At 64.4% G+C, this 15628-nt stretch overlaps 3 protein-coding genes across 4 annotated transcripts; 2 read left to right on the plus strand and 1 right to left on the minus strand.

The window, feature by feature from the left end:
- Positions 1-112: 112 nt before the first annotated feature.
- On the plus strand, positions 113-4581 carry ROGDI (rogdi atypical leucine zipper). Its single transcript, XM_004604142.2, has 11 exons — positions 113-256; positions 343-414; positions 821-903; positions 1115-1169; positions 1636-1716; positions 2053-2148; positions 3106-3204; positions 3409-3522; positions 3631-3680; positions 3762-3888; positions 3965-4581. The coding sequence occupies exons 1-11, from the start codon at positions 212-214 to the stop codon at positions 4004-4006; spliced, it is 864 nt and encodes a 287-aa protein (XP_004604199.1). The 5' UTR covers positions 113-211; the 3' UTR covers positions 4007-4581.
- A 14-nt stretch (positions 4582-4595) lies between these two features.
- SMIM22 (small integral membrane protein 22) lies at positions 4596-7087 on the minus strand. 2 transcript variants are annotated; one of them, XM_055134996.1, is made up of 3 exons: positions 6985-7081; positions 5107-6301; positions 4596-5025 (listed from the first exon to the last, which is right to left on the minus strand). In XM_055134996.1, the coding sequence occupies exons 2-3, from the start codon at positions 5216-5218 to the stop codon at positions 4607-4609; spliced, it is 531 nt and encodes a 176-aa protein (XP_054990971.1). In that variant the 5' UTR covers positions 5219-6301; positions 6985-7081; the 3' UTR covers positions 4596-4606. The 2 variants fall into 2 exon arrangements, with proteins under 2 accessions (XP_054990971.1, XP_054990970.1); XM_055134995.1 differs by having other exon boundaries at positions 5107-7087.
- A 115-nt stretch (positions 7088-7202) lies between these two features.
- On the plus strand, positions 7203-13909 carry SEPTIN12 (septin 12). The gene is made up of 9 exons (XM_012931746.2): positions 7203-7494; positions 9727-9852; positions 9935-10016; positions 10126-10263; positions 10350-10467; positions 10567-10662; positions 12410-12506; positions 12836-12887; positions 12951-13909. The coding sequence occupies exons 1-9, from the start codon at positions 7329-7331 to the stop codon at positions 13822-13824; spliced, it is 1749 nt and encodes a 582-aa protein (XP_012787200.2). The 5' UTR covers positions 7203-7328; the 3' UTR covers positions 13825-13909.
- Positions 13910-15628: the final 1719 nt, after the last annotated feature.

Genomic DNA, 15628 nt, shown 5'->3' on the forward strand with positions numbered 1-15628 from the left:
CGGGGCGGGCCGAGGAGCACCGGCCAATCGCCAGCACAGCGCCGGCTCGGGGCGTGGCGAGCGGACGCGCAGCCAATCAGCTGCCGAGGGGCGGGTTCCAGGGGCCGGGCTGGATCTGGTCAGCCAATCGGCGGGGCGCTGGCCGCACGGTGCGCGCAGGCAGCGGGAGGTCGTCCTGCGGGTGACAGTCGCGGAGCTGCGAGTGACGGCCATGGCGGCGGCGATGGCAGCGACGACGGCGGAGCGGGCGGTGCTGGTGAGCGGCGCGGGCGGCGGGCGGGCGCGGGCGGCCCGGCCGAGGCGGCGGGCCGGGGGGTGACCGCGGGCGGGCTGTCCCCGCAGGAGGAGGAGTTCCGCTGGCTGCTGCACGACGAGGTGCACGCCGTGCTCCGGCAGCTGCAAGACATCCTCAAGGTAACGCGCCCCCGGCGGCCCGCCTGCAGGGCGACCGGGCCCCTCCCCGTGTCCGCGCGGAGGAGATAGAAAGGGTCCGCCTCGAGGGCGGCTGTGCGGGTCAGGCGCTCACAGCAACGTCCTGGCCGCCCCCTGGGGCCCGGGATTGCAGTGCCAGGCGGGGAGGGTGTCTGCTGCGTGTGCCCGGGTCGGGGGCACGGTCGCGGGCACGACCAGGAGAAGGTGGGCGCAGCAGCAGCTCAGGGGGCTCGGGACCTGCCCCTCAGACGCTGGGCAGAGGCGGGAGTCCCGAAGGCCTCCTGAAGCCTGGTAGCGTGGGTGTGGAGGCCCGCAGGAGCCTGGCTTCTAGAAGGGTCGCTAAGGCCCACCAAGGCCTTTGCCCCCCCTCCCCCTGCCCCCTCTACAGGAGGCCTCGATCCGCTTCACCCTCCCAGGCACGGGTGCCGAGGGGCCCACCAAGCAGGAGAACTTCATCCTGGGCAGCTCGGGGTGAGCCTGGGCTGCGCGGGAATGGGGGCGGGGTCTCCTTGGGAGGAGGGGTGTCAGGGGTACCCTCTCCGAGCGAGGTACAACTGGCCCACGTGGAGATTTCAAAAGAGAAGGGTGGGAAACCAGGGTGGTACCAGTGCAGCGTCACCTGCTGGGAGGGCCAGGGCTGGGCTGGGGCTCCAGTGACCATCCTGACCCTCCCGCGTTGCAGCACGGACCAGGTGAAGGGCGTGCTGACTCTGCAGGGGGACGCATTGAGCCAGGCGGTGAGTCCCGGGCCCCTGCCGGACAGCCAACAGCAACAGCTGTGTGACACGGGGCAGGGCCCTTGGCCTCTCTGGGCTTGGCCCTTGTCCGTGAGCTGCCAGCATCCCCCTTCTCAGGGCACTGGTGCTTCATTTCTGGGGAGATGGGCAGGAGCGGGCGCTTGACACTGGGCCCAGTGACGCGTGGACCTCCATGACATGAGACTGGCCCTGACCAGAGCCGAACTACCCACGCAGCACAGTGAAGGGGTGCGGGGGCGGCCCCCCGCCCAGACACAGCCAGTTCCCCTTTCTTGGGCACTTTCCCCTTTCTTTGTGGCTCTCTTGCTGGACTTCCTGCTCCCTGAGCTGCCCTTTCACGGGAGACTGCCCCAGGGCGTGGCTGCGGCCCAGCTCAGGGGCAGCCTCAAGCAGGAGGGGTCCCTGGGTCCCTTGACCCCAGCTCCCCCACCCCGCCCGCCCGCAGGATGTGAACCTAAAGATGCCCCGGAACAACCAGCTGCTGCACTTTGCCTTCCGGGAGGACAAGCAGTGGAAGCTGCAGCAGGTACCGGCGCCAAGGCCTCGGGCAAGGCCTCGGGGGATCCTCAGGGCCGCCGGCCTGGGGAGGAGACTGTTTTCCTGCAGCCTAGAGGCAGCAGAGAGCCTGAGCCCAGCCCTCCCTGCCCAGAGCCTCCGGGGAGTTCCCAGGGCTCCTGGGGACAAGCCGATGCGCCTGCCCCCACTTGCCACGGAGCCCCGCCCCCACCCGCCGCTCTCCGCTCTGGCTGGAGCCAGTGACCCCCAGCCCAAGAGCCGCCCCTCCCTGCAGGACGACACCCCTCCACCGGTATGGGCCCTGTACTGGAACCGGGTGTGACATACATGGGGCCACTGTTTTCAGATCCAGGATGCCCGGAATCACGTGAGCCAAGCCATGTATCTCCTGAGCAGCCGGGAGGAGAGCTACCAGTTCCGCACGGGAGCCGAGGTCCTCAAGGTGAGCAGCCGGAGTCTGGGCTTGACCCCTGCCCTGCCGCCTCAGGCACCGCCGAGATGACCCTTCGCCTCTCACCTTATACTCACCCCCAACGACTCCGCCCAACCTGGAAAAATCCCAGCGGGGCCCCAGGGCTTGCCCAAGGCACTTGTCCACCCTAGATCTCATTCCTCACCCCACCTGGCCCAGCTGCCATGGCTGATGCCGGTGAGGGGTAACCGGAAGAGCACCTGGGAAAGATGAGCAGCTGGCGGTGGTCCCAGGCTGGAAGCAATCCACCATCCCCGTTTCCAAGGGAATTCAGTGGGGCGCTGGGCCAGCCCTGGACTCGGGCTTCACCTCCACCCGGGCTGCTGTGTGTTCTCCGGCGCTCCACCTCCCCTCTCTGATCTCTGCCTCCCGGGGTGAAAGCTTGGAAGCAGAAGCACTAAGATTCCCCCTAGAACTGACCACCCTGGGAAGGGAGTAGAGTGGTCACCACGTCCCCCTCCCTTTCCTGGAGCCAAGCTATTCCACTTCCACTGGGGCTCCGGAGAGTTTAGCAGGGCTGTGTTCCCCTGGCCAGGGGAATGATCGCTTTCTAGATGATTCCAGCACTCACTAGCTGCACCACTATGCTCCTTGGTTTTCCCCACCTATGAGCAGGAACTGTTGCCAAAACTCAGTCACCCAGTGACCTCTTTCAGAAAGCCCCCAGGCCCCCACGGGCAAAGCCCTCTGGCCTCCGACCCTGTGCGCTGCTGGGCCCGGAGCCGCACTGTCGCTCCTGAGTGCTCCCTAAGTGCTCCCCTGCCCATTCCGGCTGGAGCCAGAATGTCCGTCACAGCCTGCAGAGGGTCCAGGGGAGACCCTGACCAGCAGGGACAGGAGTGGGAGCGACCTGAGCTTTGTGGCTGGCGGTGGAGGGGGACCCCCCAACCCGCTGCCTTGCAGCAACGGTGACGCCCGTTCCCGCAGCTGATGGACGCGGTGATGCTGCAGCTGAGCAGGGCCCGCAATCGCCTCACCACCCCGGCCACCCTCACCCTGCCTGAGATTGCTGCCAGCGGCCTCACGGTCAGTGCCCGGAGTCCCCGCTCTGTGTCTGCGGGGTCCGTGCACGCTTTCTGCAACGGGGCTCGCGGCTTGCATTCTGCATGCCCCGCTATATGTCAGCGGTTCCCGCGCTTTCGCAGGCGCAGGAAACTGCGGGGGGGGGGGGTAGGGGGGCGGGTCCCGGCTCTGGCCAGGCCCTCATCCTCACCCCTGCCGACCACACAGCGGATGTTCGCGCCCGCCCTGCCGGCCGACCTGCTGGTCAACGTGTACATCAACCTCAACAAGCTCTGCCTCACCGTGTACCAGCTGCAGGCGCTGCAGCCCAACTCCACCAAGGTGGGCCTGGCCACGCCCCTCGGATCGCGGCCACGCCCCCGGCCCCCAGCCCGCCCTGGCATTGGCCCTGCCTGGGGCTGACCCCGCCCACTGTGTTCTTCCTCCTAGAACTTCCGGCCAACTGGAGGCGCTGTGCTGCACAGCCCCGGGGCCATGTTGTAAGTACCACCTCCCTGAGGCCCCTCTGCACCCCCCCTCTCCGGTGGGACCCTCAGGAGCGCCCCTGTCCCTCCCTGCAGCGAGTGGGGACCCCAGCGCCTGGAAGTGAGCCACGTGCACAAGGTGGAGTGCGTGGTCCCGTGGCTCAACGACGCCCTGGTCTTCTTCACCGTCTCCCTGCAGCTGTGCCAGCAGCTCAAGGACAAGGTGGGCGCCGGGCCGTGAGGAGGCTCCCCGGGGCCCCTGCCACGCCTCCTGGTGACCCCCGCCCCCCCCGCCCCAGATCTCTGTCTTCTCCAGCTACTGGAGCTACCGGCCCTTCTGAGCGGACACCACACGAGCCGGAGCCGACCCCCTGGAAGCAGCGCCCGCCGCGCCTCGCCCCTGGGGCTGGCACTGGGCACTCTGTTTCCCTTTTTTGTTTTGTTTGAGGGGGTGACACCTGGCGGCACTCAAGGCCTGCACAGGGGTTGCTCCTGGGCGTGTGGGATGGAACTGGCATGAACCCGTATTTATTTCCCTCTGTCCCCACCTGCTGGCTCCTCCCGCAGGGGGCCGACCTGAAGGGCCCCATGGACAACGGACCATGGACCCGGTTTGCTCCTTCTTTGGGATGGGGGGTCAGGAAGGTGGGGCCCAGGGAGGCCCACATTCCAAGCCCTCCCTTCCGCGCGGGACCTTTGTCCTCAGGGTGCGGCTGGGTCCAGGGGGCCCCTTCCTCCCCGCCCACCCAGGATGTGGCAGGGCCCCTGGACGGTGTGGGCGGGTGGTGCCCCGGGCTGTGAGCTGTGGGGGTGTGGTGGTGGCAAGGGCAGCGCCCGGTCCCTTGGCTGTGTCTGTTGACAGCTCCCCACCCTCCCTGCGTTCCTCCAGGAAATAAAGCTCCCCAGCTGGCCCGGAGCCCCTTGTCTGTCTGAGTGGGACCTCACAGCTTCCCCTCCCCACGCGGAGACCGCGGGCCCTCCCAGGAGCCAGCCAGGGCTGTGCCCCCCATGCACACACGTGCAGAGACACACGGAGCAGACGGGCTCAGAGCAGGCCAGCGTTGTTGATGGTTCCCGCGCCCGCGGGACGGGGCAGGGGCACGGAGGGGCCGGGGCTGCGCCGGGCTAAGGCTCCATGGCCAGGTTGTCCACGCCCCACTGCTGCTTCTGCAAGAGAAGCGGAGAAAGGCCAGGTGGGCATGCGCGCCCCCCACCCGCCCCCCGCAGGGCCGCCCCCGCCCCGGCCCCCGCCCCCGCCCCACTGGGCTCACCTGCTGCTGTCTGGGTTGGCGGCGGCAGCAGCAGCAGCAGCAGCAACAACAGCGGATCAGAACCAGCAGCAGCAGCAGCAGCACCGTGCCTGGGGGGCACAGTTGATGTGGGGGGCGCCCTGGGGGTGGGGCGGGGCGTCGGGGACGTGGCCCGGCAGAAGCACACTCACAGGTGAAGATGAGGAAGATGACAAAGGCCGCCTTGTCCCAGGGCGTCTGGAACAGCTCTTTGGTCCTCAGCGTCTCCAGCACGTCCTGGGCCGTGGCCTCCAGGTCCCCCATCTTGGCCGGAGTGTGCGGGGAGTCGCCTGCCCCTGCCCCAGGATGCAGCTCAGGTCCCTTTCGGTCTGCCCAGCCCACCAGCGCCCGGCCCCGGCAGCCCCTCACCTGCCCTCAGCTGCCCCTCCAGCCACCCACCTGGCTCGCAGCACCCCCAGTCTCTGGGTGCCGGCCTCAGGAGCACGCGCTTCCTGCTTCCGGGGCTCTACCTCCGGGTACCTTGGCAGCCAGCCAGAGGGCAGCAGGGCAGCCTCGGAGGAGCAGGGAGCCGGAGCTGGCGGCAGGCGGGTGGCAGGCCTCCCTCTGCACCCACGGGGACAGCGGGGCCAGGCAGAAGTGTATCCCTCAGGGGCAATTTGGGGTCCTGCTTTGTGCGAGTGCCGTCCCCTTCTCCCTCCCTGCAACTCTGGACCTGGCGCTTAGGACCTTGCACACACGCCGAGGCCGTGGCGTGGACATGCCACCCGAGACAAGGGGTTTCAAGCGACACATGTTTATTCTCTTACAGCGGGGGCGGGAGGGGGGGCTGTTCCTTCTAAAGATTCCACAAGGGGTCCAGAGACCCCCTCGTTCCTCTCCCTTTCCTGTGTCCCCCTCTGGCCCCCTCCGGTGTAGTCCCGAGGGATACAGTGACCCGGAAAGCTGTTGGGCACAGAGTTTGAACCGTCTGCGGCAACCCTGCTTCGACCTTGCTCACCAGGGCTGGCCCCCGCAGGAGACTGTCCTCATCAGAATCCTTCGTCAGGGGCTCTGAGAGACAGGACCGCAGACCTGGGCTTGGCCCCTGAGCCTGCCAGGAGGGACACCCCCGCACCGCTAGGATTAAGCCCTGAGCACCTCTAGGTGTGGCACCCAAACAGTGATTCACCAGGGCTGGGAATGTGGCCACACGGGAGCATGTGCTTTGCATGCTGGCACCGTAGGGGGTGGGCACTTGCCTTGCACGCAGCAGGCCTGGGTTCAGTCCCTGACACCGCGACAGCTGCAGGCCCTGCAGGAATGATGATCCCTGAGCACCAGCAAAGTGTAGCTCCAAAACCAAAAGGGGAAAAAAAGAACACAGTCCTTCCTCGCATCTGCAGGCACCTGTGACAGGGACAGGCGCTCAGGGACAGGCTGCAGGCATCCGGGTGGGGTTGTCTTGGGGGGCCAGCACCCACCCAGGATGGGAGCCGGACAGTCCTGTCCCGGGACGCTCTCAGGAAGAAGTGCTCGCGCTTGAGGATAACCCTGCTGTGGCTCAGGCCAGCTGCGAGCCCAGGGCAGAGCCGCCTCTGCCGGGATTCCCTGTGGGATGCCACACGACGGCTCGGTTCTTCCAGGGGGTCAGAGGAGCCCGGGGACATACCTGGCAGTCCTCAGGGGTCCCTCCTGGCAGGGCCGCAGTGTCATACGGGGTGCCATGCCTGGGATTCACCCAGGTCCAGCTGCATGCAACGCACGTGTCCTGCCCATGTACTATCTCCGGCCCATTTGTTTCTTGCCTAACTGGGGCCACAGCAGGTGGCCCTCGAGCTACTCCCAGCTCTGTGCTCGGGTGCCAGGATGGCAGCCGGGGCCCCTGCGTGCGGAGCCAGGCTCAGCTGCTCCTGACCCTGACCTCTTGGGCACACCTTCGCCTCTGCCTCCCACATGGAGTCCCCGGCCAGGGTCCAGGTGACGGGGCCTCCAGGGTCCCATCTGGAAGGGACCAGGCGGCTTCCCTGCCCCTGCCAGGCCCCTCAGATTCTTCAGTTAACTGCCGCCCTCCCCTCCCCCTCAGCACTCACGAAGGGGTGGAGCAGGCTGACCCGCCGGGGCGCCAGGTGCCACAGGAGGCTGCCCCCGTCTCGATGCCCCCGAAGCCAGCCCCGTGCTCTGCCCGGGCCAGCCGGGCCGCACCCAGCTGTTGAGAGAATTAGGTGGAGGTGGGTGGGACGCTGGAGCGGGCAGGGGGCAGAGCCCTGGGCCTGGCACGCCTCCCAGATCCCTCTGAGCACATCCCCGGGAAGCTGGGGACAGAGGGGAGCCGGGGAGAGCTGCGCGTAGGGCACAGGGGTCAGGGGTCAGGGCTGGGGACCCTGGTGACCCCCGTGCCCACCCCGGATGGCAGGCATCACGTGTCGTCGGCGCCATGGAGTCCTGGCGGCGCTCGCTGTCCCCCTGCCCCTCCTCCCGGCCCTCCAGCCCCGGCTCTCCGCCCTGTGAGTTGCAGAGGGACGTGGGCATCGAGGCCGTGCTGGACCAACTGAAGATCAAGGCCATGAAACTGGGGTTCGAGTTCAACATCATGGTGGTGGGTGAGTGAGAGGTGGGCCCTGCCGGGCCTCAGAGCACAGAGGGGGCGTGGGAGGCAACCCCAGCTCAGCCCCTGCTCTTAGCCTTTGACCTTTCAGTTGGACACTTGGGGCAACTCCCGACCCCGTCCTAGGGGTCACTTTGGTGTTGGAGGTTTGGATTTGTTGTTGTTGGTTTAGGGCCACACCCCGAGATGCTCAGGAGTTAGTCCTGGCTCTGTGCTCAGGGGTCACTCCTAGCGGGCTTCAGGGACCGTAAGAATTTCAAGAATCGGGGCCAGTGCGATAGCACAGCAGGTAGGGCATTTGCCTTGCACGCAGCCGACCTGGGTTCGATCCCCGGCATCCCATATGGTCCCCCAAGCACCGCCAGGGGTAATTCCTGACTGCAAAGCCAGGAGTAACCCCTGAGCATCGCTGGGTGTGACCCAAAAAGAAAAAAAAAAGCAAAGAAAAAAAAGAATTTCAGGAATCAAACCTGGGTTAGCCACATGCAAGTCAAGTACTCTCCCTGCTGTGCTCTCCAGCCCCAGGTTTTGTTTTTTTGGGTCACACCCGGCGATGCTCAGGGGTTATTCCTGGCTCTGCACTCAGGAATTGCTCCTGGCAGTGCTTGGGGGACCCTATGGAATTCTAGGAATTGAACCCAGATCAGCTGCAAACAAGGCAAACGCCCTCCCCGCTATGCTGTTGCTCCAGACCCAGGTTATTTTATTATATAGAATTAACTCTGAATTTACTAAACAAATCAGGCAAACAGAACATAAAAGTCAGCTAAGGCCATGGCATGGGCAACCCCAGGCTTGATCCCCACACACACACCCCAGCCCCCCGCACCCGCCGTAAGTATGGCCCAGTGCCCAGTGTCCCCAGCACCTGGCCCAGCTGCCGCAGGCCGCGCTCTGCTGTGAGAACAGGCTCAGGGATGGCTCTGATGCCTGGAGCTCAGGCTGCATGCAGAGAGCTATGGGGTACACACACACACACACACACACACACACACACACACACACACACACACACACTCACACACACACCAGAAGAAGAAAGACAAGGAAGGAATGACCCTGACACCTCCATGTCATGTGTGAACCTCATAAACATGACCCGAATGGAGGGAGCCAGAAACAAAGGAGTTGGGTGTCCTCGGAACGCCCGGAACAGCAAAACCAGACAGGAAGTGGCCTCGAGGCCTCCAGACACACACAGGGCCTCTGGGTGACGCGTGTTTGCAGGCTGCACACGCCATGACCGTGAGCTTCAGACAGGCCGAGGTTGGACGTAGCAGGCCCTTGTCTATGGCCCGGGCTCACTGCCCCTCCCAGGCCTCCGAGGTGGCCACTGTTGAGCTGACAGGAGGGCACTGGGCACGGTGTCCCACAGACTCGCGCCAGGGACTGCGAGGGCCAGAGGGCACCTGTAGGCCTGCACTTCCCTGGGCCAATCCTCACCTCCCAAACTGTTTTGTTTTTTTTTTTGCTTTGTGGGTCACACCCAGCAATGCACAGTGGTTACTCTGGCTCATGCACTCGGAAACTCGGAATTACTCCTGGCAGTGCTTGGGGAACAAATGGGATGCTGGGAATCGAACCCAGGTTGGCCGCATGCAAGGCAAATGCCCTCCCCCCTGTGTTAGCAGCTCTGGCCCCTTTTTCTTAATTTTTTTTTTTTTTTTTGCTTTTTTGGTCACACCTGGCGATACACAGGGGTCACTCCTGGCTCTGCACTCAGGAATTACCCCTGGCGGTGCTCAGGGGACCCTATGGGATGCTGGGGATCAAACCCGGGTCGGGCCACGTGCAAGGCAAACGCCCTACCCGCTGTGCTAGCTCTCCAGCCCCTTTTCCTTAAATTTTTGAGCCGCTCCCAGGGGTGCTTGGGGGACCATGCGGTGCCGGTTTGAGCCTAGGGCTCCAGTGCCAAGCTGAGCTCAGCCCTTTGAGGAATATTTTCTGTTATGTGAATTTTGCCTGTGTTGTGGTCATTATGCCGAGAAAGTTTACTTTGCTTTGGATTTGGGGCCACACCCAGCAGTGCCCAGGCTTACTCCTGGCTCTATGCTAGGGGTCGCTCCTGGCGGGACTTGGGGGAACCCTATGGGATGCCAGGGATGGAGCCCAGGTGGGCCGCGTGCAAGGCCAGCGCTCTCCCCGCTGCACTGTCCGCCGCTGCAGTGACGAGGGCTGCAGGAAGGAGGCCTCCGCCGGGCTGTGACCACGGTGTCTGCTCCCACAGGGCAGAGCGGGCTGGGCAAGTCGACCATGATGAACACCCTCTTCAAGTCCAAGGTCTGGCGGACCCCCCTGACAGGCGTGGAGCTGACCACAGCCCAGACCCTGAAGCTGCAGTCCATGACCCACCGTGAGTGTGCCCTCCTCCCCCCGTGGGAGCCCCCAGCCAGCCCCCAGCCCCCCAATCCCGCCCTCTGCACTCGCCCCCGCAGTCATCGAGGAGAAGGGCGTGAAGCTCAGGCTGACGGTGACAGACACACCCGGCTTCGGAGACCAGATCAACAACGACAAGTGGTGGGTATCCAGGGTGGGCGCTCTGGCCTGGGGTCACGCCCGAGCGGGCTGAGGGGTCCTTCTCGGGGGGCCCCCGGCCGTGGCTCTGAGGGTCCCTCCCGCCGCGCAGCTGGGAGCCCATCCTGGGCTACATCCACCAGCAGTACGAGCAGTACCTGCAGGAGGAACTGCTCATCACCCGCCAGCGCCACATCCCTGACACCCGCGTGCACTGCTGCATCTATTTCGTGCCGCCCACCGGGCACTGGTGAGGGAGCCGGGCCCTGGGCTCCAAGGGGAGGGGGGCAAGGACGCTCCCCTGGCTCCGGCACTCGCCACTGTCCTTCCACGCAGCCTGCGGCCCCTGGACATTGAATTCCTGCAGCGGCTGTGCCGCACGGTGAACGTGGTGCCCGTGATCGCTCGTGCCGACAGCCTGACCCTGGAAGAGCGAGACTCCTTCAGGCGCAGGGTGATCTGGGCACGGGGGGGGGGGGCGGGGGGGGCGGTCCCTAGGGGGCGGCCTGTAGGCCAGGCCAGGCGGGCTGAGGCTCCCTCTGTGCGTGCCCAGATCCAGCAGAACCTGCAGACTTACCGCATCGAAGTGTATCCCCAGAAGTGCTTAGACGAGGACTTCAACGACAAGATTCTTAACAGCAAGATCCGGGTAGGGAGAGGGAACGAAAGGACTAAATGACAGAGGCGGCATCTTGCAGGATTCCAGGGAATGTTTGCAGAGAGACAAGAGGAGTGACACCTGGGGATGGGACGTGGCAATGGATTCTAAAGGTTTCTTCTGGGAAAGGTGAAAGATGGAATTAGATAGTGGTGGTGTTTGAGCCATCTTCTGAAAACACGGAAACACTCTAAGAGGGGGAGTTGGGGCCAGGGGTACAGCGAGAAGGGTGCTGGCCTCAGCCATGTACAACCCGGTTCCATCCCCAGCACCCCAGACCTGAGGTCAGACTCTGGGGTAAGTCCTAAGTACTGCTGGATTTGGGGGAGAGACAGAGACAGAGACAGTGAGAGAGACAGAGAGAATGAAAATTAAGGGGGAGGGAGGGGAGGAGGGGAGGCCACCGCCAGCAGTTTCATTTCCTCTAGATCCAGGGCATCGTGCTGGCTGCCATGCCCTGGTGGCACTTGGTGTCGTTCTGGGTGGCGTGAGTCAGGGTGCCCTGGGATTCGCCACCCACAGACCCAAGTTGCAGCCTCCCTGACTCCCTGTCCCCAGGACTCGCTCCGCCAGCCTCTGCATTTTTTTTAATTTTTTTTTTTTTTTTTTTTTTTTTGCTTTTTGGGTCACACCTGGCGATGCACAGGGGTTACTCCTGGCTCATGCACTCGGGAATTACCCCTGGCGGTGCTCAGGGGACCATATGGGATGCTGGGATTCGAACCCGGGTCGGCCGCGTGCAAGGCAAATGCCTTACCCGCTGTGCTATCACTCCAGCCCCGCCTCTGCATTTTTAGTTGTTTTTGTTTTTCTTTGGGAGGGGGGGCACACCTGGTGGTACTCAGGGCTTACTCCTGGCTCTGTGTGCTGCATGCGGGGATCACTCCTGGTGGGCTCCTGGGACCACCCTGGGTGGTCTCCCGAGCGCCTCTGCTGTTTTCGCGTGAGTCAGAGAAAGGCAGCGGTGGTGGGAGCAGTGCACGGGCGCCTGCCTCGCAGCCCACCCGGCTGGGGTTCAGTCCCGGCGCCACAGAGGGTCCCAGGAGCTCAGAGGCAGAGTAGTGGGGGCCGTCTCCGGGCTGGCGTGCTCATGCTCGGTGACGGTGACCGAGCCCCAGCCGGCCACGCTCTGAGCCAGTACCCAGCCCTTGCCCACAAGGCCGGACCCTGTCACAGGCGACAAGGACCAGCAGGAGGACAGCAGTGACCCAGCTGTTCCTTGGCTTCACACTGCTAACCCTTAAGTAGGCCAGGAAGCTCCCAGATGAAGAATACCCTCTAGGGGCTGGAGCGATAGCACAGCAGGGAGGGCGTTTGCCTTGCACTCGGCCCACCGGGTTCAAATCCCAGCATCCCATATGGTCCCCTGAGCATGGCCAGGGGTAATTCCTGAGAGCAGAGCCAGGAGTAACCCCTGTGCATCGCCAGGTGTGACCCAAAAAGCAAAAAAAAAAAAAAAAAAAAAAAACCTCTAACGCTCCCCTTTCACAGACAGGGAAACCGAGGCACTGAGTGCTCTGTATCTTACTGCCTTAGGTGCCTGCCCTCTTGCCACTTCCTCTCTTTGCTTTTGGTTTTGAGGCCCCACCCAGTGGTGCTCAGGGGAGACCCATGGGGGGGGCAGGGCTAGGCAAGCACCTTCCCCGCTGTGCTTTGTCTTGTGCCACTCCCTCTCCCCTCCTGGGGGCCTCTCCCGCTGCCTCCTGCCAGCCCCCTCTGGCTTCGTCCTCCCCAACAGGAGCGGATCCCCTTCGCCGTGGTGGGGGCTGACCGGGAGCACATGGTGAACGGCAAGTGTGTCCTGGGCCGGAAGACGCGGTGGGGCATCATTGAAGGTCAGTCCAGGGCCTCCGCCCCTCGCCTCTGGTGCCCTTCCTATGAAGCCCAGGGCCCCGCAAGGTTATGCCCGGGGCCACACCCCACGGGCGCCCTGAGCTTAGGCCAGAGACAGCGCACAGGGTCACGTGACCCTCGTCAGCCTGGCACAATGTCAGGGTCCCTCATGGGGCGCAGTGGGTGCGGGGCCAGCGGGGGCCCCACTGAGCAGATGGCTGTCAGGGGAGGAAGGAACAGGGAGAGGCCAAGGGCTGAGGGAAGGGTGGGGAACCCAGGAGGGGGAGCAGGCGGGCTGCACCCCAGGCCGTCGGGGGTCTGTGTCTTGCAGTGGAGAACATGGCGCACTGCGAGTTCCCCCTGCTGCGAGACCTGCTCATCCGGTGAGGTGGGGGCCGGGGAGGGGGCGGGGGCGGGTCCGCGGGGCTGACCGGCTCCCCCCGCAGCTCGCACTTCCAAGACCTCAAAGACATCACCCACAACGTGCACTACGAGAACTACCGCGTGTGCAGGCTCAACCAGAGCCACCTGCTGCCCCGGGGTCCCGGCTGGGTGAACCTGACGCCGCCCGCCCAGGCCTCCCCGGGCGCCTCCCCGGGCCCCTCCCCGGGCGCCTCCCCCGCTATCTCCCACCGCGCCCCTGCCCGCGCCCCTGCCCGCACCCCTGCCCGCGCCCCTGCCAGCGCCCCTGCCAGCGCCCCTGCCAGCACGCCTTCCCGCGTCCCTAGCCTGGCCCCTGCCCGCTCCCCTTCCGGCTCCCCTTCCCACTCCCCTTCCCGCGCCCCTTCCCTCGCCCCTGCCCGAGTCCCTTCCCGTTCCCCATCCCGCTCCCCGTCCCACTCCCCGTCCCGCGCCCCTTCCCGGGTCCCTTCCCGCGCCCCTTCCCGCGCTCCTTCCCGCGCCCCTTCCCGCGTCCCTTCCCGCGTCCCTTCCCGCTCCCCATCCCGCTCCCCATCCCGCTCCCCATCCCGCTCCCCTCCCCGCACCCCTCCCCGCACCCCTTCCCGCTCCCCTTCCCGCTCCCCTCCCCCGGCTCCTGCCCGCTCCCTTTCCCGCGCCCCTTCCCGCGCCCCTGCCCACGCCCCTGCCCGTGCGCATTCCCGCGCGCATTCCCGCGCCCATTCCCGCGCCCATTCCCGCGCCCCTGCCCGCACACCTCTCCTGGTCCTTACCCACGCTCCTGCCCCTTCCCGCGCCCCTTCCCGCGCCCCTTCCCACCCATCTTCCCGCCCCACCAGCCCCCACACTGCCAGGCCCACCAAGTCCCGCTTGCGCGCTCCCACGGCTGCTCCCGTGGATTCCGAGGAGGAGGATTTCTGAGCCTGCTGGCGCGCGGGCCCACAGCCCGCCACCCCCGTCCGTGCGCTAGGGCACGCGTCAAGGGCAGCTTCGCTTCCATGAAAAGGCGTTTGGTAAATGTCTCCTAAGCCTGATTTCTGCCTCCCAAGTCTGATTCTTTTGTAAGGTACGGCAGAGCAGCGGGAGGCCTGGGCGGGGACTGGGAACCCTGTCCTGCCTGCCCCCTCCACCCTGTCCCGGGAAGGGGGTCAGGCCCTGGCACCAGAAACACTTCAAAACTGCCCTCTGGGACCAGAGTGATACAGGACAACAGGTAAGGCATTTGCCTAGCACACGGTCCACCCAGGTTCTATCCCCAGCATCCCATAGGGTCCCCCGAGCACCGCCAGGAGTAATTCCTGAGTGCAGAGCCAGGAGTAACTACTCCTGACCACCACCAGGTGTGGCCCCCAAACAAAAAATCCCTGCTCTCCTCACGGGGCCAGAGAGCTAGGACAGCACGTCTAACCCAGGTTAGATCCCAGCACCCCATAGATCCTGAGTCAGGCGGGGTGATTCCTGAGCACGGAGCCAGGAGGAAACCAGATGTGCCCCCTCACAAGCAAAACAGACCCCCAAAAAGTGATCTCTGAGCACAGAGCTAGGAGTAAGTTCTGAGCACTGCTATGGATAGCCCCAAGCCAAAATAATAATGATAAATAAAGCTGCCAAAGGGGGGGGGGGGAGAGAGAGAGAGAGAGAGAGAGAGAGAGAGAGAGAGAGAGAGAGAGAGAGAGAGAGAGAGAGAGAGAGAGAGAGAGAGATTGGTGCCTGTCATAGAGGCAGGCTGGGGTGGGGGAGGGGGTAGTGAGAGGGAAACTGGAGACATTGGTGCTGGGAAATGTACACTGATGGGGGCTGGAGCTACGGTAGCACAGCGGGTAGGGCGTTTGCCTTGCACGCGGCCAACCCGGGTTAAAATCCCAGCATCCCATATGGTCCCCTGAGCACCACCAGGAGTAATTCCTGAGTGCAGAGCCAGGAGTAACCCCCGTGCATTGCCAGGTGCGATCCAAAAAGAAAAAAAAAAAAAGGAAACTGAGGCTCAGAAGGTGCGAGTGGCCGGCACTCAAACTTCGCAGATTGGCCAGGAAGGGCGCGCGGCACTCTGGGAAGTGTAGTCCGATCTGCTCTCCGGAGCCGCTGACGTCACACCCTCGCCTGCCCGCGCCCCCCGGGGATCAACTGTCTGGGTGCACTGCACTTTAGGGGCAGAGGTCTTGGCACTCCCACTTTCCTAGCAGTGGGACCCTCCGGCCAACCCCTGAGCCTCAGTTTACCCCTCGGGAACATGAGTCATTGTACAAATCTTTGCAAATTGCCCATACACCTCTTTTGGGGCTCCAGGATCTCTGCTGACTCTGAGATGGTTTAGTGGAATCAGTTAAACCACTTGACCTGTTTTGAATCGTTGCTTCTGGGTCATGCGGGCATTGGGAAATTGCTACCCGACTCCCCCGGACGCTTTCAGCACCTGACCTGAGACCGTTTCCCCAGCCCTCATTATGTACTAAGCGCCCTGAGCCAACGGCTGCCCACTGTCTCGCCAGGAGCTGTGTGGCGGTTTACCAGCTTCCTGGGGGGGGCACTTGAAGGTCATCTTTTATCTGGGGGGTACACCCTGCAGTGCGGGGGCGGGGGTGCTCGAAATCAAACCTGGGGCTCCCACATCAAAGCCTGTGCTCAGTCCTGGGAGCTATGCCCCCTTGAAAGTCATCTTAAGGACGAACGGGACTGCAGCCACCACAAACCTGTCTGTGGAAAACGCTCTCGGGTGAAAAGCGTG

The sequence above is a fragment of the Sorex araneus genome, chromosome 4 (assembly GCF_027595985.1).
Source record: "Sorex araneus isolate mSorAra2 chromosome 4, mSorAra2.pri, whole genome shotgun sequence".
NCBI lineage: Eukaryota > Metazoa > Chordata > Mammalia > Eulipotyphla > Soricidae > Sorex > Sorex araneus.

What these genes read in the sequence shown, in the direction of transcription:
- ROGDI (XM_004604142.2), top strand. Translation starts at nt 212, where the DNA reads ATGGCGGCGGCGATGGCAGCGACGACGGCGGAGCGGGCGGTGCTG. An exon ending in CGGCGGAGCGGGCGGTGCTG is followed by an intron (nt 257 to 342) that starts GTGAGCGGCGCG and finishes CTGTCCCCGCAG; the next exon opens with GAGGAGGAGTTCCGCTGGCT. An exon ending in TTGCTGCCAGCGGCCTCACG is followed by an intron (nt 3,205 to 3,408) that starts GTCAGTGCCCGG and finishes CCGACCACACAG; the next exon opens with CGGATGTTCGCGCCCGCCCT.
- SMIM22 (XM_055134995.1), bottom strand. Translation starts at nt 5,218, where the DNA reads ATGGGGGACCTGGAGGCCACGGCCCAGGACGTGCTGGAGACGCTGAGG. An exon ending in CATCTTCCTCATCTTCACCT is followed by an intron (nt 5,026 to 5,106) that starts GTGAGTGTGCTT and finishes TGTGCCCCCCAG; the next exon opens with GCACGGTGCTGCTGCTGCTG.
- SEPTIN12 (XM_012931746.2), top strand. Translation starts at nt 7,329, where the DNA reads ATGGAGTCCTGGCGGCGCTCGCTGTCCCCCTGCCCCTCCTCCCGGCCC. An exon ending in GAGACTCCTTCAGGCGCAGG is followed by an intron (nt 10,468 to 10,566) that starts GTGATCTGGGCA and finishes GTGCGTGCCCAG; the next exon opens with ATCCAGCAGAACCTGCAGAC. An exon ending in TTCTTAACAGCAAGATCCGG is followed by an intron (nt 10,663 to 12,409) that starts GTAGGGAGAGGG and finishes CCTCCCCAACAG; the next exon opens with GAGCGGATCCCCTTCGCCGT.